Source organism: Sceloporus undulatus, chromosome 9 (assembly GCF_019175285.1).
Source record: "Sceloporus undulatus isolate JIND9_A2432 ecotype Alabama chromosome 9, SceUnd_v1.1, whole genome shotgun sequence".
NCBI classification, from domain to species: domain Eukaryota; kingdom Metazoa; phylum Chordata; class Lepidosauria; order Squamata; family Phrynosomatidae; genus Sceloporus; species Sceloporus undulatus.
The window spans coordinates 29,363,687-29,386,380 of record NC_056530.1 but is presented as its reverse complement, the minus strand read 5'-3'; the positions used below and the strand labels follow the sequence as shown (position 1 = coordinate 29,386,380).

Here is a 22,694-nt window from a genome sequence, read left to right as displayed (position 1 = left end):
GGCTCAGTGAGAAGAGAAAGGAGAGGCCCCAGGTTTTAAAATTTTTAATATTTAAATTTAATTTTTAAGGTCTCTTTAAATTTTTCTTTTAAAAACGTCACATCTTCCCGAATGTTCACTTGAGCCACATGCAGCAATGTACATGTGAGTAAGTACACTTAGGCTTTGCATACGAGACTGAAGCTGAAAGGTATAATTTTGAAGTTCTTCATTTCTGTGATGTATGGGAATTAGGAATCAATCATAGAATCGTAGAGCTGGAAGAGACCACAAGGGCCATCCAGTCCAACCCCATTCTGCCATGCAGGAAATCCAATCAAAGCATCCCCGACAGATGGCTATCCAGCCTCTGCTTAAAGACCTCCAAAGAAGGAGACCACCAAAATCTCCGAAGAAGAGTGTGTTCCACTGTCAAACAGCCCTTACTTTCAGGAAGTTCCTCCTAATGTTGAGGTGGAATTTCTTTTCCTGTCACTTGCATCCATTGTTCTGGGTTCTATTCTCTGGAGCAGCAGAAAACAAGCTTGCTCCCTCCTCAATATGACACCTCTTCAAATATTTAAACAGGGCTATCATATCACCTCTTAACCTTTTCTCAAAGCTAAACATCTCCAGCTCCCTAAGTCGTTCCTCATAGGACATGGTTTCCAGACCCTTGAGACCTAAGAGCAATATTAGGACAGGAGAACATTCCTATGGGTTCTGTATGGAATGATATGGGAGGAGGTCAGTGGGATGCAGTGATGCAAGGAGTTACTGCACCAGGTGACGCCAACCCTAATGATGCCACTGACTATCTTGAAGTCAATGAAAATGCTGCCATGAAATGTGTGTGAACACTTCAAATACATTTGCCAATCTATGCATGTAATTTTGTAAAGTAAAGATTGAAGTGCCCACATTTATTGAAAGAGAAGTGAAGCTGGCTACGCTATTTTCCCTTCCCAAGTGTATGACGAAGTTTATAAATAGCAAACCTCCTGCTGGATTGCAGCAGGGGGAAGTATCGCTGGGAAGCTCCCTTTTCAGAAGAGGAACCACGTTTGGAGCAGCTACTTTTGCCTTCCTCTCCCTGATCGCATAGTTTGCAAACGTATGAGAGCAAGTTGGGCCTTATGTGTGTCATAGGCCAGAGCTGCAGCATGGGAAAGCATCTGAGCATCTCTGGCTGCATCTGCACTGCAGAAATAATCCAATTTGACACTGGTTTGAGCCTTCTCCTTGCTGGCTCCCATACTCTGGAATTCCCTCCCAAGTGAGGCTTTTTAACTTCTGTATCATGTTCAAAGAGATCCAGCATGGTGTAGTGGTTTGAGCGTTTGTCTACACCTCTGGAGACTTGGGTTCGAATTCCCAGTTGGACATATAAACTTACGGGGTTTACAAGTCACACACTCTCAGCTTCAGAGGATGGCCATGGCAAGCCCCCGCTGAAGAAATGTGCCACAATAGGGTTGCCATAAGACTTGAAGGAATGTAACAACGATGAATCTTTTTGAAAAATATTTGTTTTTAAATGAGATGATTTTAACTGTTTTTAAAAATTGAATTTTTATCATTTCCTCTGAGCTGCCTTGGGTCCCATTCTGGAAGAAAGGAGGCATATAAAATACATAATAAGAAATAGCTGGAGGAGGCTGGCCACAGCCCTGCACTTGTTTGAAACAGAAGCAATTTGCCCAACTCAATGCAGGTGTTACCGGTTCACCTGTTTCTGAGGAGCTGTGGGTGCGCATGTGTACATGAGAGAAGCTGGCAGGGCCATAAAGTTCATGCTCTGAAACATTGCAAGTGCATCTTGGCACGGAGCCCGATCGGAGTGCTGCCGCTGCTTCCTGCCGCATGCAAACACGAGGTTGCATAAAAAGACTTCCACATTTGAGCAAGTGCTGGTTCCGGTGTATGTGTGCCTATGTGTCACCCGCAGGGAGGAAGTTGATAAGTGTGGAGCGGAGAGGAACGCCTAAAAACCAAGAAACAAGCGTCCCGGTGGGAACAAGCTGATCGTCTGGTCCAAGATCTTTGGGTCAAAACTCCAAGGCAAAAGGTACGTTTGCTTAGCTCCTTATTTTTTTTTCTTCCTCGAAGGTTCAGTGCAGTTTGAAAAGGAGAAGTTCCTCCTCACTCCAGGGCCTGGCTGTAGCTCTTAGGATGTTGCCGAATTACAGAAGTCATAGGGCCCATATAGACAGGCCAAAATAAAGCTTCCCTAGCATTGTGCCAGGGCCGTTAAAGCAGTCTCAAGCTGGATTATTTCTGCAGTGTGGACTGGAGGAAGGTTGGGGAGGACAGGGACGATGATGGGACAAATTGCATGTAGGACAAAGGATGTGTTCTCTGGCCATCATGATTCACCCTGACATAGATGGAAGACAAATTCTGCAGAATCAGTTGTACTGAGGAAGGAAGGAAGGAAGTCAAGAAGATGGAGATTGCTGTAGTAGTCTAGAAAGTAAAGGTTTAGTAGGACATCAGAGGCAAGAGATGCTAAACAACCTGGAGACTGGGCAATATGATGGTCTTAGCTCCATTATTGAACTACAGAGCAGACAAGAATGAAGCAGCAGGAGGAAGGATGTTGCCTAAAGCCAAGGTTACTAGATAACCATATGGATGAGTATTGGGATGTAGTATGAGATCCAATGGCTTGTAGTTTGTGTGGTTTGAGTGTTTGACTATGACTCTGGAGATCAAGGTTCGAATCCCAGATCGACCATGGAAACCCTCTGAGTGAACTTGGGCAAGTCACATTCTCTCAGCCTCAGAGGATGGCAATGGCAAATTCCCTCTGAAGAAATGTGGCAAGAAAACCTCATGATTGGTCGCCATAAGTTAGAAACGACTTGAAGGCACACAACAACAACAACAACAACAACAACAGCAGCAACAAACATAGTGTGGAAGTCAGGAGATGTGATTAATTGTTCAAGAGATCCGCCATGAAGCTGGCGGGTTAGCTAGTGTTATGATGTACGTAGTGTCTCAATACACTTGGAAGAGTAATGGTCAAAGCTGTAAACAAAATGTTTAGTGTGATCCACTAAGGCACCTTTTGCATTCTTATGTGTCTTCTCAAGCCTTCTCTTTGGTTTCTCTAGGGCTCGCCATGGCTGGTCTGAAAACAGCCAGCGGGGAATACATCGATGACTCCTGGGAGCTCAATATTTTTGTGGAAGACCTGGGACCTGGTGCTGATCCGATCACCCTCCGGGTCTCCGGCACCATGCATATTGGAGGCATCATGCTACAGATTGTGGACAAGTTAAGTAAGTCTGCCAAGATATTGTGCTTGACTGCTTTCCACCGTACCTGTGCTGTTGCATGCAGAGCTTGGGGAAAGCCATTTTGCCCTGTGCAGTTATGGGAATCATAGCCCAAAACTGCAAAATTTCCAGATTCTTGATTTTTTGTGGGTTTTGGGGGCTATGTGGCCATGTTCTGGAAGAGTTTATTCCTGATGTCCACCAGCAGCTGTGGCTGGCATTTTCTATGGATCCTGGCCAGATTCTGTTCTGTGACATTTTTTTTAAATGGGGCAGATGCAAAGTCTTTCCAAAGTACAGTATACTTAGGAGTGGGAGGCTTTTGCTTCTTCTGTGGTCCTGTCTCTGAAAGGATGGCTGCAGCAAGACTATAGATCCCAGAATCCCATAGCATTGAGCCAGGCAGTTAAAGTGGCACTGTGCAGTGTAGATGCAGTTTAAGTCACATTTCTTAGCCTATTAAAAATACATTTTTGCCCTCTTCTTCTCCCTTCACAAGATAAGCAAGATAAGAATTCTTCCAATCCAAACAATTGTGATTACCAGCTTTGGAACAAAACAAGGTTCTTGTATGTGCTACTCTGGGTTTCTTTATTCATTTCAAGCTATTAAGATGGGCTGGAGTAGGGGGAAAGCAATACACGCTTTCCATTGAAAGAGCAACATCCTAGTTTTGAAATGCTCTGTAACATTAGTCCCGTTTCTCCCTCTGCCTTCTGTTGCATGCATGGAAGGGATATGGTTCATTCAGTTAGTCAGGTGTGGTATTAATCCGGTTGTGTGCCTTCAAGTAATTTCCGACTTAAGGTGAACCTATCATGGGGTTTTTGTGGCAAGATTTGCTCAGAGAAAGCTTTGCATTGAGGCTGAGAGTATGTGACTTGTCCAAGGTCATGACCAAGCTAAAATCAATCCCTAGTCTCCAGAATCGTAGTCCAGCACTCAAACCACTGTGCCAAGCTGGCTCTCCAGATGTGGTACAGTCTTGTCTTTTCACTTTGAGGACAATGCCACCTCACAAATTGTTGCTGTAATGGACCTAACCCAGAGCGACTGCTCTGACTGGGCCTGGTTATCACCCAGCATTCTCCAAGTGGGGAGAAGGGGACTACTATCAGCCCCCTGACTGTGGCCAGACCTGGACGTCCGTGGCTAATCGGCATGCTCCAGGAGTCCACAAAGGGAAGAGGTCTGACCACAATGCCCAAGCTGAGTCACAGGTCTCCACCCACGCGGTCACTTTGACGCCAACATTCCTTCTGCTTTCCTTCCCTTTTGCAGGGGGAAAAAGAGTGTTCAAAAACAGATGGGAGGAGTAAGAGAAAGGGGAGTCCTTTTCACTTTGGGTGCCCCTTCCCTTAGGCCAGGTGAGCAAGGCCAAATGCATGCATCTTTGGGTACGGGCATGCATACTTTCTCTATCACATACATGCACAGATGCACCTATGCAAGTGTGAAGAAGTTGTGCTTTTAGATTCCAGTTGCCACAATCCCTCCATCAACATTTTATTTATTTACTTATGCATTCAAATATATATGTCTCACCCTATATCTGAAGATCTCAGTGTGGCTCACCAAAAAACAAAATTTAAAACGATTAATATCAATATATATGTATAATGAGTCACATTATACATATATTATATTATATTACATTACATTACATTACATTACATTATATTACAACATATGATAATAGGCATCAGTACTGATGGCACTGATACAGAGAACCAGCATGAAGTAGTGGTTTGACAGAGTTCGGTTTTAGCTCAACCATGAAACCCACTGGGTGCCCTTGGACAAGTCACATATTCTCAGCCTCAGGGGAAGGCAACAGCAAACCTCCTCTGAACAAATCTGGTCAAGAAAACCCCAGGATAAGTTCACCTTTTGTTGTTGTTATCTATTCAAAGTCGTAACCCAGCACTGAAACCATTATGCCATACTGGTTCTTACTCCTCCAAATTATGCTATATATTTGTTTGTTATAATATGTGGTTTTTCTCATCTATGCATCAGATGTTGCTTGACCACACACATCCCAGTTTTCATATGTGAAATATTGGAAGTTATGCCATCCTGTATCTCTTTCTCCTTTCCTCTAGAACTTCAGAGGGATTGGTCAGACCACGCGCTGTGGTGGGAACAGAAGAAACTTTGGCTGCTGAAGACAAGCTGGAGCCTGGATAAATACGGGATTTTAGCAGATGCCAAACTCCGGTACACTCCTCAACATAAACCGGTGTTGCTTTCGCTGCCAAACCGCTGCAGTGTCCGTGTCCGGGCTAACTTTGCTCAACCTGTCTTCCGCACGGTTGCCGATATTTGCAAGGTCCTTGGTGAGTATTAAGTAACCATCTACAACTTGGACTTGGCGTCAAAGCATCAGTTGCAGTGTACTGAGGAAACTATGAAAGCAGCTTGCCAGTCTCAACCCATTTGTATGATTCGCGGAGACCACGAAGAAGAAGGACAGGTTGCTTACCTGTAACAGTATTTCTTCGAGTGGTCATCTGCGAATACATACAAATCCCGCCCATCCTCCCCTCAGTGTCCTGCTCTCATTGGCTCATTCTGGTCGCCTTTACGGCGGAAAAATTGCGGAACTGGGGAAAAGAGCGGGAACAGAGGTTTTATAGGGGATGGGCGGGGTTACCGCCAAAAAGTTTCAACATGTTGCAAAGTGTACTTTGCCTAGTGATTCCAGAAGTTTCCGAAGGCACTGCGCAGGCGCAGTACAACCCATTTGTATGTATTCGCAGATGACCACTCGAAGAAATACTGTTACAGGTAAGCAACCTGTCCATATCCCCCGTGTAGAAGCTAAGCAGATACAAACAGAGTCATTGCTTATGTGCGGGGGCACCTGGGACTACAACTCCCACATTCCTCAACCTGGGTTCTTACGTCTAAGGCTGCTGGGTCTTGCAGTTCAGCAGTATATGGAGGGCCACATGGTTCCCTCAATGTTTGCACTGCAGAATTAAGACTATCTAGGAGAACAAGTTAAATCTAGAGAACATCTTAAGAGAACATCATGCTAGAAGAGAACTCCTCCTCTAGGAAAACATACTAAGACTGACATTTGTGGGTGAAACCTCAAGATCTGGGAAGAAGCATGCATAGAGAATGAAGATAGAAAGCTGTCTTATAAAGATGGTTTGGACATCTCACCATCATGTGCCAAAATAATTTGATGCTACACACCTTAACGTTGGGAATGAAGTTCACTTTTTCTCTTTGCCTCAAGTGGCAATATGCATTGGCTTGGCCATGGAAGTTAGATTGCTCTGTCACAGAGATATGGTTGGGTTGAGTAGAAATACAGGTAGGAATCCTTTCCAGAGCAAATGCGTCTCTCCTTTGCCTCTCCTGCCACAGGTATCCGCCATTACGAAGAGCTGTCCTTGCTGCGTGCCCCAGAGGAGAAGGACAAGCGGAAGCAGAAGGAGAAGGAGGGAAACCGTACAGAGAGCTATGACTTGACAGGAGTGCGTCTTCCAGCAAGTGAGAAATGAGGGCAGGCAGAGCTAGGAAAAGTTCCTTTTTTCCCCCAGACAAACATTCCCAGAACCCCCATTCAAGCGTAGCTACCAAGAGTTGGCTACAGGTGCAAGTTTGTAGCCAAAAATAAGTGTATTTTCCAAGCTCTGAGTGTGACATGGACTTTCTTTTCATTGTGTGCTTCAGTGTTTGGGCTGCAAGAGCGATGGCGGTGGTAGGGCTCAGGTTATGGACCCTAGAATGAATTTTATTTTATTTCCCACTCGTACTTTGTAAAACATTTGTGCCATAGGAGTTACCGATGCCATGTTTACAGAAACCACACTCTAGTTATCAGCTGTTCAAGTGTTGCAGTCAACCTGGGGGACAAAGAGCATCAGTGGGTGCTTTCAGTGGGACTTTTTCACAGTTGGGAAGGCTGTGTCTGGATGACCTGGCTTCTTCTTGTTTGGCCTGCTACAAAAGTTACTTGCTTGGACTTTGGTTTCCCAAACCTCCAACACTGGTTAGAGCAGTAGTTTTTCAATTTTGGTCTGCTGACCAAGTGCCATAAACTATGGGGTCCTTTATTTTTAAACCAAACTTAGAGTGGTTTCAAGTAGCGCACACCTTCAACGAGACAATTGTTCTGATAGAAAGGACTATCCCCTGTAAAATAGAGCATGTGACCAGCCACACACATCTGGGACCAGGGTCTGTGCCTCATGTAGAGCAAATGTCTCTCCCCAGGTAATCTTGGCTGTCCTCCTGCAGCTAGGAGGGTCAACTGTGCAACTAGGGCAAACCATAGCTCATCCAGCAGCCCTCTTCAAGAGAGCAGGTTCAATGTGGCAACCTTTGCAACAGCCCTGACCCTTCCTCCATTCTATTTTGATGCCAGGTGCAGAGCAGCAGCTGTTCCGTGGGATGCCCGCACACTTCTCAGACAGCGCCGACACGGAGGCCTGCTACCGGATGTTGTCAGTGAGCCAGACTGGGCTCACCCCTGAGCAGATCATGCGAATGCCTCGGCCAGGATCCCTCATCGAGAAGGCACAGATCAATAGCAGGTGTAGTGCAGAAGGGTAGAACCAAGAGGGCTGGGCATTTGCAGATCCCAGAGCTTCAAATAGTTAACTTTGAAACTGCAGCTACCAGAATCACCCAAGCAACATGGCGACTGGGTACAACTTGCAGTTCCCAAAAGTAGCTTCTCTTCTCTGGCATCCAGATGGAAAGGTATATAACTAGGGAGCTGGAGGGGCCTCAATAGTCATCTGAGCTCCAGCACATCTGGTTGGCAGATTGGGCTGTGTGTCTACAGTACCCAGGGAAGGCCAGCTGGCTCTGGAGCACAGCCAAGAGCATCGCTTTGCCATGTGAGACCCAATGCCCATCTGACCAAGTATTCTGTCTCTGATGGTAGCTGGTCAATTGGATCTGAGGAGCCCACATGGAGACATAAATTCTCTCATTGTTTGCTCATCTCTGGGAAGGAAAGCTATCCTGCCCCTAAAGATGAAGATTCAGTTTTTTAAAAAGTTACGAAGTTCTCATGGTTTTTATTGATATGCTCAAATAATATGGAAGAATAATAGGAAGCCATGATTCCTTCTCTCTCAGTTTTGGGCTTGTGGCCCACCTACCATTTCAATTCATCCACCCTTTTGGCCTTCTAAAAACAGTATCTAGAGGACACCCATCACTAGATGGGGATCTCTCACCCATCTCTATATAAGTGAGTATTGGATCTATGCATTTTAAATGCCAAATGTTTATAGTTTTATATAGTGCCATCTCTGTGATATGAAACATTTTTTAAAAGCCAGGTCTCCATCCCAAGGCAAACAATTATTGACAGCAAGAGATGATAACAGGGGAAGGAGGGATGTGAAAAGTATAGGAGAAAAGAAAGAAAAACTATTATTTTAACTATTTTTCAATGGTTTACTATCATTTTATTTTGTTATAAATTATTTATTTGGGAAGCAATCTAGAGATTTTATTATATTAAACAATGCATCAATAAAATAAAAAAATAAACTGGGCTATGAGATTGCTCTCTTCTTTAACTGAGACAGACACAACAAGAAATGGGGTGCAAAGTAATAGCGAAACTATTTTTATCACAAGGTTTTCCTTCTTTCTCCTTCTTCCAGGTGGTTGGATTCATCGCGGACTTTGCTGCAGCAGGAAGTGAAAGAACATGACTGTTTATGGTTACGTTTCAAGTATTACTGCTTCTTTGATTTGGAGCCCAAGGTGAGCATTTCTTAGAAATCAGCCCAAGCCTTAGTTTTTTTATTCCATTTGTTTCTAGACAAAAATATGCCCTTCTCTGCCACTCCTGGAACATGGCAAAGAGAGAGAGCCAAACAGCTGCTGAAAAATCCTCCTGGGGATCTCAGTTCTAGTTCTCCAAGTGTTGTTTGAACAAAGAAGGAGCTGACTTTCATTAGGTTTTTGTGGGTCTTTCGGGCTATGTACCATGTTCAGTGGCTTTGGCATCTTCAGAGAATGCTGACCTGGAAGAGAGTGGGCTATATATATACTGTGTGACCCTGGGTAGGGAGGAGTGATTTCCATGTTAATCTGTGTATTGTTCTGGATGGCAGTGCCTCATTAGTGTCTGCAACAAGCTTCACTTCTCAGGCTTCTCCCGCCTTCCTTCTTTCCCTGCAGTACGATGCTGTGAGGATCAACCAGCTCTATGAACAAGCCCGCTGGGCAGTGCTGCTGGAGGAGACGGAGTGCACTGAGGAAGAGATGGTGGTGTTTGCTGCTCTGCAGGTAGCATTTTCTTTCCCAAAATTCATCTACTGCATGCGTGGATGGGAACCCCCTTAGATTTTTGGGAGGACCTATTGCAGCTTTCCCCTGTTTGGCACCCTCGAGTCAGGCTATGTTCACAAGGGATGATGGGAGTCACAGTCCAACGCCTGACAGTAAGAGGTACTTGACAGTGGAACATGCTCCCTTGGAATATGATGGAGTCTCCTTCTTTGGAGATCTTTAAACAGAGACTGGATAGCCATTTCTCAGGGATGCTTTGATTTTGTATTCTTGCATGGCAGAAAGGATTTGAAGTGAATGGTCCTTGTGATCTCTTTCAACTCTAGGATTCTATATTCTGTTCTGCAGGAGGAAGGATGTTGTCTAAAGCCAAGGAGAGTAGATAACCATATGAATTAATATTGGAATGTGGTGTGGGAAATAGGGAAGAGAAGTGTTGAACTGGTGATAGGCGCCCTCATGACGATGGGGGTTTAGATAGTGTTGAAGTGTGTAGTGTGCTAGGAAACAAATGTCTCTGTTCAACCCATTGCTGATGCTTTGGAGTCTGAGGATAAATTCCATTTCTGCTATTCCTCCTTCCAATCTTCTTTTCTGGTTCTTTTGTTCAAGGACCACTGTTCAGAGGTCCAAGATGGAATGCCTAAGGAGATCAAAGTGTTCTGCATTTGGTTTTTGTATATTCTCCTTCCTAATGTCTGATTTATGTCGATTTATCCTCTGGCACAGGGACCGGCCTGTTTGCCCAATGTAGAGTGGAGTCATTCTATGTGAAGCACACTGGCTTGGAAAAGACTGGCTTACAACAGAGTTGTAGTTGTTTTTGTTTTGTTTTTTGTGGTTTTTCGGGCTATGTGGCCATTTTCTAGAAGAGTTTATTCCTGATGTTTCACCAGCATCTGTGGCCAACATCTTGAGAGAATGCACTCTCTGAAGATGCCAGCCACAGTTGCTGACGAAACGTCAGGAAGAAACTCTTCTAGAACATGGCCACATAGTTCGATAAACCCACAAAAAACTATGGATGCCAGCCATGAAAGCTTTCAAGTTCACATTGTTTTTGTTTTGTTTTACAGCTATATACATTTGGAGTTTTGTTTGAAACTTAAGTGCCGATCACTTTGTCCTCCATGCACAAAGCTAAAGTGCCCCTTGCTTGTGTTTCAGTATCGCATCAATGAGCTATCCTTGAATGCCAACCCTGCAGAGCCGTCTGGTGATTCTGGCCTTGATGACTTAGACAAGGCCCTCGCCAGCCTCGAGGTCAAGCTGGAAGGATCATCGTCATCTTCCAATGTTCTGGTAAGTACCTTCCAAGGATACGCACTTCCCCTACACCAAGGGTGGGCAACTGTGTGGCTCCTGAGGGGTTTTTAGACTACATCTCCCATAATGTCTTGCTGTTGGCAGTGATGACCAGAGCTGGCCAGCAAGTTTACAGGCCAACATCTGCAATTATGCCATCCTGCCTTATGTTAAGATTTCAAACAGAATTCTCTCCTTCTCTGAAATGAGTTCATATTCTGATGTTCTGTTTTTGATTTGTGTTGCTTCTGCTGCTGTCTGATTCAATATGCTTCATAACCAGTTTGTTTGAATTTTAATTGTAAACTTTATTTTATTTTAATTATGGCTTGCTTTAAAAATAAATCATAAACTGTCCAGTGTATGAAGACACCAAATATATAAATATTTTTCTTTGTTTCCCTTATAGGAAAGTCTCACAGCTATCCCAGAGCTGAAGGATTACCTCCGAATATTCAGGTGACTTGCTAGACAATACGTTTCATGAGATCATGGCTCTTGGAGAAACGTTTAAAAACAGACTGCAACCATTTCTTTTGATTCCTGGTTCCTGTTTTGCACTGCAGTAGACATTAATATTTTGCTAAAATATATTTCCTAACCTGGTGCTATCCAGATGTTCCCAACTACAACTCCCATCATTGCCAACCAGTCCTTGACTACTTTTACAAACAACAGAACATCTGGCTTCTGTCTCCACTTTGGCCAAGAGGGAGTTGGCCAGGGGAGGGTAGAGCTGCCCCACCACTGTTGCCCATGGAGGCCTGTGCTCACAATGTCCATTTGCTCAATGCAGGCCACGCAAGCTGACCCTGAAGGGTTACAAGCAGTACTGGGTGATCTTCAAAGAGACCTCCATCTCCTACTACAAGAGCTCTGAGGAAGCACTGGGAGAACCCATACAACAGCTCAACCTCAAGGGTGAGTCCTGCCAATTCCCACCACCTGGCATTGGAAAGGCAAGTGGCACAGCAGACCCAAGAGCCACTTCAGTGGCCAAGGTGCTCCCTCAGAGCCCAGTAGGAGACCATCCTCCTCCTAAGAGATGCTGAGGACCAGCATGAGATAGAAGTTTGGAGTTAGTTCGAAACTTCTAGTCTCCAGTGAACCGTGAAAGTGACTCACTGACCTAGAGGATTATTGGGAGACTATTGTTATGAGGATAAAGCTTTCTCTCTCTTGGCTTAACCTGCTTCACAGTCATGGTTGGCCAGCTTGTTATATTCGACTACCCTATTTCTACCCTATTTCTGTCCTACTCCAGGCTGTGAAGTTGTACCAGATGTCAATATCTCTGGCCAGAAGTTTTGCATCAAGCTGTTGGTGCCTTCTCCAGACGGGATGAGTGAAGTACACTTGCGTTGTACAGACGTGAGTCAGACAGGGAAGAAAAAGGAGTGAGGGTTAGAACCCAGAGTTGGGTTCCCCAGGATTGAGCTTGAATCATGTTCTCTGATGCATCAACATGTAGCTGCAGTGTGCTGACTTTCTGTTCCAAGAGTCACCATTTTGCACTTGTGTACACATAAATTGTAATTCACCAACATCTGTAGTCCAACTACTTTCCCCACAGCACTCTTTACACAGACCCTTCCCTCTAAAAATATTAGGAGGAGGATTATGAGATCTTGGTCTCTTGGCTGCATCTTTCTCCTTTCTCCAACCAGGAGCAGCAATATGCCCGGTGGATGGGTGGTTGCAGGCTGGCGGCGAAGGGCAAGACCATGGCGGATGCATCATACCAAGCCGAGGTGGAGAACATCCTGTCCTTCCTGAAGCTCCAGAGGACCAACCCAGAGGCACCCTTAGCTGCAGAAGCTGAGGGGGCCCAGTGGCTTGTGTCCCCTCGTTACCAGAAGAAATTCAAACCTAAGCAGGTATCTTTCAGCCAGGCTGCTTGTACCTCTGAAATGTTGTTCACCCTTTGCAATTGATTTACTGATTTACAGGGCAGCTAGTGCCAACCAGTAACTCTTCTATTAGTAGCCTGATGAGCTTATCTCACAGTAGTTGGGGCACAGGGAGCCATTTTTAGTATTCCACAATGCTTCATGAGGACCTTGCATTAGGTTCACAGTTAGAAAATCCAGGAAAATACAGGAATGGTCAGCCTGACATCAATACCAGGGAAAATATTGGCATGAATTATGCAGGAATCTGTCAGCAAGTAACTTTATGATGATGTAGGATCAGTGAGTTTGTCACCAAACTAACTGTATGGGGGGACAAATAGACTCCTCACTCCCACTGATTTACTAATCCGTCTGTCTCCATTTATAACATCCACAGTTAACTCCACGTATCCTGGAGGCCTATCAGAATGTGGCCCAGCTCTCTCTTGCTGATGCCAAAATGAAATTTATCCAAGCCTGGCAGTCACTCCCAGATTTTGGCATCTCTTACTTTGTGGTCAGGTAAGAAACTGTGCCATATGAGGACAGAGGTCTTCTTCTTTGAACTGTGCCATCTTCCAAATGTGTGCCCTCCAAAGTGTGTTGGACTACATCACCACTAGTCCACATGGTATTCTGCATATTATGGGCACAAAGCAACTTTTAGATCTTTAAACAGGTTCTACCTCCTGAGCAGAAGTGGGGAAGGTTTATACATAAAGGCACACATGGCTTTGCTGTCTTTCTACAGATTTAAGGGCAGCCGGAAGGATGAAATCTTGGGCATTGCCAACAACCGCTTGATCCGTATTGACCTGGCTGTTGGGGATGTGGTGAAGACCTGGCGATACAGCAACATGCGACAGTGGAATGTCAACTGGGATATCCGGCAGGTCAGTGTCCGCAGTGTGTGTTGGTTCTGATAATTTAAGGACCCAGTTTATTTGTTCTGCTGGATCCCTGAATCAAGTTTGCAGGGTTTGGGGGATTGTCTTCCTGGTCTTCATTCCAGCATCAGCCACTAAATGGAGTCAAAGCCACAAATAAAAGAGCTTGTCACCCATTTTACACTCCTCGGCAGCCTATGAAAAAAATTACCCTCAAAGCTCTTGCACATCTGTAAGAAATTTCTACGTACCGCAGACAACTGAGTGAGAAGACATGATCAAACTTGACCTATTAGTTTCTTTCCCCCAGGTAGCCATAGAGTTCGACGAACACATTAATGTGGCCTTCAGCTGCATCTCTGCTGGTTGCAAGATTGTGCACGAATACATTGGTGGCTACATCTTCCTGTCCACACGCGCAGCCGACAGAGGCCAAACCTTGGATGAAGAGCTCTTCCACAAGCTGACGGGTGGCCATGAAGCCCTCTAATCTTCTGCCACCAAGGCATGACCCTTCCCTTGAACACAGTGCCCCATGGCCTCCTTGAAGAACTGTTTGGCCACTGATGGTGGGTAAAGCCCCTAACTGGAATTTGGATGCGGGGAGGACCTGTCTGATACACAAGAAAACTCTTTCCCAATACAATTGGAAGAGTGGACTCTTATGAAGGAGGAGGGTGGGAACAGGCAAGCGGAGTGGTCACAGCAGGGAAGGGGCGTCTCTTTCTAGGCTGTTTTTTGAAGGAGTCTCCTGGCACAAACCATTATTTACTCTTTCCAAAATCTTGGAACCACTGTCACTCATAAAACTTTCCCAGTTCTTGATCTAGCTTTCAGAGCTAATGGTTACATCTGAGCTAGTTGGGTCAAGGTACTTTTAACTGTATTTTAATGCCGTGGAATTTTATACCATTGGTGCATTGACAGCAAGGAGACTGTATCTGTTGCTTCTTCGTTTATTTTTTACTTGCCATGTGTGCAACAATTAAAAATGTTCTGTTTGGAAATGTCCTCCTCTGTTTTTGTTGATTTTCCCACCATAGAAGGTATATTTGCACTCCACCTTACATAAGCAACCGTGCTTGCGGCAACTGAAATAGGCACGGATGTTTTAAAAACCCCATGGTTTAGATGGAGGATTGACAATTCGTTGTCTTATGTTTGTCAATCTGTGTCTTAAGTGGGAGTATTTGTTCCTTTGACCCATAAGGAAAGAATGGCAGTCCTGGGTTTCCTGGGAGCCAGTGCAAAGGCATCTCACAAACTCTTCATGGGTTGTTTATTAGTCACCATAGCTAAACCAATGGCTACCAAACTTCTGTCCTCCAGATGTTTTGAACTTCAATTCCCAGAATTCCTGACTGTTAGCCAAGCTGGCTGGGACTTCTGGGAGTTGAAGTCCAAAACACTCGGACGACCAAAGTTTGAGAATCACTGGCCTAAAACATCTGGAGGAAACCAGGTTAGATAAAGCTGCCGAGAATGCAATCTTACGTGTGTCGACTTAGAAGTTAGTTCCATTTGAGTTCAATTGACTTTATTCTCAAGCTGGAGTCTTATGGAGCTTTATATGGTGAAATGCTGAATTGAATGTAATAAGATTTGTTGCTGAGCATCCCTGGATAACAAATTTCCCATTTGTGTCAACGATGCAATTATTTATAAGAAGCACACCACTTTGTATTTTAAACCACTTGACATAACAATAATTTTGACGGTCTAAATTTATTTGCTGTGGGTTATCAAAGATCCTTTTTTATAGTTTTTTGTGGGTTTTTGGGGCTATGTGGACATGTTCTAGATTAGTTTATTCCTGGCGTTTTGCTGGCATCTGTGGCTGGCATCTTCAGAGAATGCTGGCATGGAAGAGAATGGAGTACAGTATATATATATATATATATATATGTATATAAAGATCCTTTGATCGGGGGAAAAAAGTCACGATAATTGAAGTGTGTGTGATCCTGCCTTGGGAAGGTGGGCAAAAGCAAAGAAGGTTTTGTGGTTTTTTTGGGCTATGCGGCCATGTTCTAGAAGAGTTTATTTCTTGGCCACATAGCCCGAAAAACCCACAAAAAACTATGGATGCCGGCCATGAAAGCCTTCGACTTCACAAAACAAAGAAGGATCAAACAGGGAACGGGAGAACAAAGCTTTTAGGACCATTGAGACCTAAGTGGAATACACTTTATTTATTGGTTTGGATATGAAACTATAGACCTTGTGATCTTCAGCTAAAGGAGTAGAGCGTTTTAATTAAATCCTCTTTGGTTTCCAAATATTATGTTACGTGTCTTGGTGGGATTTTCACTACAGCCTGAACTCTGTTTTGTTCCCATTGCTGCGGCGGCTGCGGTGGCTGCGGCGGCTGCGGCGGCTGCGGCGGCGGTTGCTATGGCCAGCGGAGGGAAAGTGGTGTGATTAATTTCCCAGCTATAATTAGAACTCATGGCTTCTGGCTTGGCCTGGTGGGACCTTGGCAACCTGCCTAAACGTTGCCCCAGCAAACAAAGAGGGGAGAAAACACCTTTAGAATAAGGGAAAGGTTGCATGCGCCCATGAGACAGCACTAGCTCCTTTGTGAGCCCAAGCATTGCCACATGTTCCTTAGTCAAAGAAGCAACTCCTTCTTTTCAACTTAATTTTACTATTTCTAAGTAAGAGGCTGTAGAGAGATCTTGCAGCACCTTGGGGACTCACTGAAAGAAAGAAGTTGGCAGCATGAGCTTTCGGAGACTTAAGCCAACCTCCTCAGATGCATTAAGTCTCAAAGGTGCTACAAGATCTCTATATCTTTAAATTCTATTATTATTATTATTATTACTGAAAGAAAGTTGGCAGCATGAGCTTTTGTAGATTTCAGTCTACTTCCTCTGATGTGCTTGGTCTCAAAAGTGGTAAAAGATCTCTGTATCTAACTTTTACTGCTATTATTATTATTATTATTATTACTAACTTAAAGAAAGTTGGCAGCATGAGCTTTTCTAGACTTCAGTCTACTTCCTTAGATGCATTTAGTTTCAAAAGGCTACAAGATCTCTATATCTTTAAACTCTACTACTACTACTACTAGTTATTATTAACTGACAAAGTTGGCAGCATGAGCTTTCATAGACTTAAGTCTGCTTCCTCAAATGCATTACGCCTATGAAAGCTGAGGCTGCCAACTTCTTGTTGGTACAATTATTGTGTGTGTGTCTATTAAAGAAGGAGACATTGCATCAATTGCTTTTTATATGTTTTTTTATTTGTATAAAATGCAGTACACAGATATATAATGCTTCTTAGTCCTGCTCGTAAAGGGAAGACATTTTGGTATCCCTCCTGGAGAGAAGGCTGAAATGGAGGACATGAATTAAGAAAAATGTAGGTCATTGCAAAATAAAATTCTGAAAAGCACTCATGTAAATGTAAAGCCTTGCTTCTTAGTCCTGCTCAGAAAGGGAGGATATTTTGCAGTTCCTCTTGGAGTGAAGGCTGAAATGGAGGACATGCAAGGGGAAAAAATTGCATGCTTCTTGCTTGAGAGAAATAGTTGCAATTTTGGAGGACCCTTTGCAGTTCTTAAAATTGAAATGGAGGACGCGCAAGAAAAAAAATGTAGGCCATTGCAAAACAAAAAGCTGAAAAGCACCTCCCTGGTGCTGCAGAAGGGAGGCCATTTTGGGGGAAGAGAACTCCATTTCCCAGGAGCCTTTGCGGCCCAGAGGGGGCGGGGCCAAAGAGGCTGATCATGGTCACGTGTGTTTTGATGGCAGCAGCTGTTGTAAGGCTGGCCAAGCTCCTTTTTTAAATAGCAGGTGTGATAAATAAGGGAGAAGAATTTCTCCCTCTTTCAAAGGAGCCAACCAGGAGCCCTGGGTTGCCACCCTCCTCCTCCTCCTGCAGCCATGCCAGGGCTCCTTGCATTCTTCCAGGGCACGAGGCTGCTGGGAAGGTGGTTGGCAGCCAGGGGCAGTTGTGCCCTCCAAGTGCCCAGGGTTGTAACAAGGCAGGGGGGTTGTGGTTGTGGAGGAGGAGGAGGAGGCAGGGAGATCACCCAGGGGGCATTTACCCTTGGCATCAGGAGCTGGGCAGCTGTGCCTCCTTTGGCCATGGCAGCCAAGGTGGATTTGACCACATCCACTGACTGGAAGGAGGCTAAATGTAAGTGGTGGGTGTGTTTGTGGTGTGTTTGGAAGGGGTTGTGTGTGCCTCTCGTTGTGTTGGGTGCCATCAGGTCCTTCCCAATTTTAAGTTGGCCCTGACTTGGTGTTTGTCTTGGCAAGGTTGGTTCAAAGAAAGTTAGCCATTGCTTCCCCTGAGGCTGAGAGAGTGTGACTTGCCCAAGTGGTTGTGTGTCTTCAAGTTGTTGTGTGCCAACATGACCTGGGGATTTTCTGGCCAAGGTTTGTTAAGAGGATGATGATGATGATTTTCTTATATCCCACCTTTGAGTCCCCAATATAGGGACTCAAAGTGGCGAACAAGTATAAAAGAGGAGGTGTGTCTTTGCCTTCCCCTGAGGTTGAAAGAGTGTCACTTGCCCAAGTTGTGGTTGTTGTGAGGCTTCAAGTCATTCCTGACGTATGGCCACCTTAAGGCCAATTGTCCTGGGGTTTGCTAGCCAAGGTTTGTTCAGAGAAGGTTTGCCATTGCTTTCCCCTGAGGTTGAGAGAGCGTGACTTGTCTTCAAGCTGAGAGTGTATCACTTGCCCAAGTGGGTTTCCATGGCCGACCGGGGAATCGAACCCTGGTCTCCAGAGTCCTAGTCCAACATTCAAACCACTGAGCCACACTGGCACCCTCAATGCACATTTGTAGTTCTGTGCCTTTGAGTCATTTCCGACTTATGGCCACCCTAAGGCCAGGAGCTCTTGTTATCAGCTTCGGTTGATACGCCAACTGCCAGCTAGAAACGGTGGTACACATGCTGGTAACCTCTCGACTGGACCTCTGTAATGCGCTCTACATGGGGCTACCCTTGTACCTAGTTCGGAAACTTCAATTGATTCAAAATATGGCAGCCAGTCTGGTCACCAGAAGATCCAAAGGCAACCACATAATGCCAATCTTGAAATTCTTGCATTGGCTGCCAATTAGTTTCTGGACACAGTGCAAGTTGTTGGTACCAGTAATAACCTTTAAAGCCCTGTATGGCTTAGGTCCAGCTTACTTGTGGGAGTGCCTTCTTCCATACAATCCACAATGACCTGTCGGAGGAGATCTGTCATATTACGACTCTTGACGCCTTTCACAAGGCTGTCAAGATGGATTGCTTCCGGCAGGCCTTCCCTGACTGACCTCCCATGACATTGATATGGTTTGCCCTTGTTTGCCCCATGATGCCTCATTTTAATTATGTTTAATTTATAACTTTGATTCTACAGTGAGCCCGCACCATACGCGGGCTTCACTTCCGTGGCTTTCAGCATATGCTGAAGCCATGGGACAATCTAAGGAATGGTGTGCACCCCGCATTGCACTGCGTGCATACGCCCCATTATTTTCAATGGGGCGTGAGCATACACAATTTTCCCTTATGTGGAGGGTAGTCCGGAACGAATCCCCGCATAAGGGAAGGGAGCACTGTATTTTGTAACACTGTGTTTAGTTTTAATAGGGGGTAAGGGGATCGTGTATTTTTATTTATGTTGTTCTAAATTTATGTTATTTATGTTGGTGGAGTCTCCTTCCTTGGAGGTCTTTAAGCAGAGGTTGGATGGCCATCTGTTGGGGATGCTTTGATTGAGATTTCCTGCATGGCAGAATGGGGTTGGACTGGATCAGGGCCCTTGGGGTCTCTTCCAACTCTATTATTCTATGATGAAATAAAAATCCAACTACAGAATGGATACCTAGTTTGAAAGAAAATGGGAAGGTCATCACAAAGAGATAACACAACCCTAACTATGAGAAGGGATGCATTTGTGCCTTCTCAAGAATTCTCTATAGCATACTTAACTCATGAGTTCGCTCACCTTCATAGATTCTTTATTAACATGAAAGTGCACTGCAATATATACTCGTTTATGCCTATAGATGTTCATGCTTATAGATGTTCTCTTGTACATGTTTACAGGGATGCATGCTTACACATTTACAAACATGCTTGCACTCAAACACAGTGAGAAACAAGCAGGTGTACATGTGCTTCTATACTCAGATTGGTGTACATGCAAACACTCTCAGTCATAAGCGCTTAGTTTTCTTGTGAAGTCAAAATGGGTTACCTTCCACGCATGTCATCATGCGCACGTTGCAAGAGTGATGGGATAAACATATAAGAATCCATATATAATAAATAATTGACATTGTTTTCTTTTTCAAAAGGTAAAAACTGCATACAAGTGTGCTTGTATTTTACGGGATACCATTAACCCCTATCTGCTAAGGAGAATGAAGGTACATTTGTTCCTGGGGTTTTTCTTGGCAAGGTTTGTTCAGAGGAGGTTTGCCATTGCTATCCTCTGAGGCTGAGAGAGTGTAACTTGCCTAAGGTCACCCAATGGGTTTCATGGAATCGAGCCCTGGTCTCCAGAGTCATAGTCCAGCACTCAAACCACTACTTCACACTGATGCTCTCTCCTTTTCCTTGGTGCCCAACTGATTATATTTCTATTAGCTTATTTCCACAGAATCACAGATTTGGAAGGGACCAATAAGAGCCATTGAGAGCCAGCATGGTTTGAGCATTGGACTACGACTCTGGAGACCAGGGTTTGATTCCTGGGTCAACCATGAAACCCACTGGATGATCTTGGCCAAGTCACATTCTCTCAACCTCAGGAGATGACAATGACAAACCTCCTCAGAATAACTCTTGCCAAGAAAATCCCAGAATAGGTTCACTTCAGGGTTGCATAGGTCAGAAATTACAAACGTGCATTGAGGGAGATAATGTGCCATAGTCGTTTGAGTGTTGGACTACAACCCTGGAGACCAGGGTACGATTCTCTGCTTGGCCATGGAAACCCACTGGGTGACCATGTGCAAGTCACACCCTCTCAGCCTCAGGGGAAGGCAATTGTAAACCCCATGCTGAAGAAACATGTCAAAAATGGGATGCACTTAGACAGGTCACACTCTCTCAGCCTCTGAGCAACTCTTGCCAAGAAAACCCCATGATAGGTTTCCCTGAGGGGCGCTATAAGTCAAAGTAGGGTTGCCATAATTCTCTACCACAAACTGGGACAAAATTTAGACCAAAATGCAGGACAATTGTAGGATAAAATTTAGCCCAAAATGTAGGACATTTAAGGTCCCCCATTTTTCTTAAATGTCCTACATTTGGGGCTAAATTTTAATCCTACAATTGTCCTACATTTTGGGCTAAATTTTGTCCTACACTTTGTCCCGGTTTATAGTAGAGAATTATGGCAACCCTACTGACACAGCCACAGCGACAACCACAACAATGTGCATGGAATTATATGTGTTTATTTTCACAGTTGAGCTTGTCGGTTGAGTTTGTAGGCCAGTGTCCAGCAATGCATTATGGGGAATCTTGGCGGTCTCCTAGGAGACAGACTGAGGCAACCATAGTTCTGCCAGAGGCCTAGAACTAAAATGGCCTTTGGTAAAAATAATAATAATAATGGGGGCTTGTGATAAAAATGACGGCTCCAGAGTTGAATTTATTTCTGTCAGGCAAGCTGTGCCCTGAGCCGAATAAGAATAAAAAAAGAATACAAATATGAATAAGAAATGGCCACGCTTGCGTGCTTCAAAGGTCAGCACCGCTGACAGGAATTAAAATGGTGTTATATGTGATAACAAAATCCGTGGATGCTCAAGTCCCATGAAATATAATAACAAAATGCAAAATGGTGTCCCTTATAAAAAATGTAAAATCAAGGTTTGATATTTGAAATTTATACTTTTTTGGAACATTTTCAAACTGTGGATGCTTGAATCCATGTGTAAAAAATCAGTGTATATAAGAAGGGCCAACTGTATTTCTGTCCCCCCTCCCCCCAAAATGGCAAGCAGACGTTATGAAGTTAAAAGCCGGAACGTACCATAAAGTCTGGGGATAAAGCAGTAAACTGGCAAGACAGCACTAAAATGGAAAATAATCTAATAAAAATCATTGGAGTGACCTAAAATACAAGGGTCCAGAGCAATTGGCAAGTCTTTGGTTGGTCCATACTGGAAGCCTGTCTGATCTGTTATCAGGATCTGTTATGTCCAATATAATCATAACATAACTAGGTTGTCTGTACTGTGACAAAACAAACTTCATTAGGGTTCAGTAAGTAGAGTTGTTTGGTGCATCTGCACTCTACAAATAATCCAGTTTGTCATCATTTTAACTGCCATGGCTTAATACTATGAAATTCTGGGAACTGTAGTTTTTGCCGCACTAGAGCTCTTCGACGGGGCTAAATGTTTCACAAAACTACATTTTCTCAGAATTGTCTTGCATTGATCCATGGGAATTTGGGAATATGTAGTTTTGTGAGACATTTAGCCTTCTCTGTCAGAGAGCTCTGGTGCCTCTGGCACTACAATCCCTAGAATTTCAGTAGCATTGAATTCCAATAGCATAAACTACAATCCCTAGAATTCCAGTAGCATTGAGCAGTGGCAGTTAAACTGCATTAATTCTGCAGTGTAGAAGCCTCCCCTCCATGCCATCTGACATCATCTGGCCTGGGAGGGAGTGGAAAAGGCAGGCCCAACTCCATCAGGCCTAGCTTGAAGAAGAAGGACCCTGCCTCCAGTCCATCTGCCATCATGGTCCAGGCATCAGAAGGAGAGAAGAAACACTGGGCCTGAACCCCTTCCCCACCACTATTCCCTTCTCCTTTTGTGTCGTGTCTTTTTAGATTGTAAGCCTGAGGGCAGGGAACCGTCTGAAGAACTCTATGTAAGTCGCTCTGAAAGCCTTTAGGGCTGAAGAGCAGGGTATACTGTATACAGTAGTAGGCCCTTGGCATCTGCTGGGGTTTGGTTCCAGGACCCTCCGTGGATACCAAAATCCGTGGATGCTCAAGTCCCATTAGATAATGGCACAGTAAAATGGTGCCCTTTGCTGTATATACAGTGGACCCTTCTTATACGCTGGGGTTTGGTTCCAAGATCCATCG

At 44.4% G+C, this 22,694-nt stretch overlaps 2 protein-coding genes across 3 annotated transcripts in view; both read left to right on the top strand.

Moving 5' to 3' along the window:
* The first annotated feature begins 592 nt into the window (after window positions 1-592).
* On the top strand, window positions 593-14,652 carry FERMT3 (FERM domain containing kindlin 3). Its single transcript, XM_042440704.1, has 15 exons — window positions 593-2,047; window positions 3,099-3,266; window positions 5,369-5,602; window positions 6,645-6,770; window positions 7,648-7,816; window positions 8,906-9,008; window positions 9,429-9,536; window positions 10,707-10,841; window positions 11,254-11,303; window positions 11,641-11,765; window positions 12,109-12,215; window positions 12,512-12,721; window positions 13,134-13,258; window positions 13,488-13,629; window positions 13,934-14,652. The coding sequence occupies exons 2-15, from the start codon at window positions 3,107-3,109 to the stop codon at window positions 14,111-14,113; spliced, it is 1,974 nt and encodes a 657-aa protein (XP_042296638.1). The 5' UTR covers window positions 593-2,047; window positions 3,099-3,106; the 3' UTR covers window positions 14,114-14,652.
* A 2,697-nt stretch (window positions 14,653-17,349) lies between these two features.
* Window positions 17,350-22,694, top strand: part of MACROD1 (mono-ADP ribosylhydrolase 1) — a 326,473-nt gene continuing 321,128 nt past the window's right edge. For both annotated transcript variants that reach the window (XM_042439246.1, XM_042439247.1), the window contains exon 1: window positions 17,350-17,769. In XM_042439246.1, the coding sequence (XP_042295180.1) occupies window positions 17,514-17,769 (256 nt within the window). In that variant the 5' untranslated portion in view covers window positions 17,350-17,513. The remainder of the gene's footprint in view (window positions 17,770-22,694) is intronic.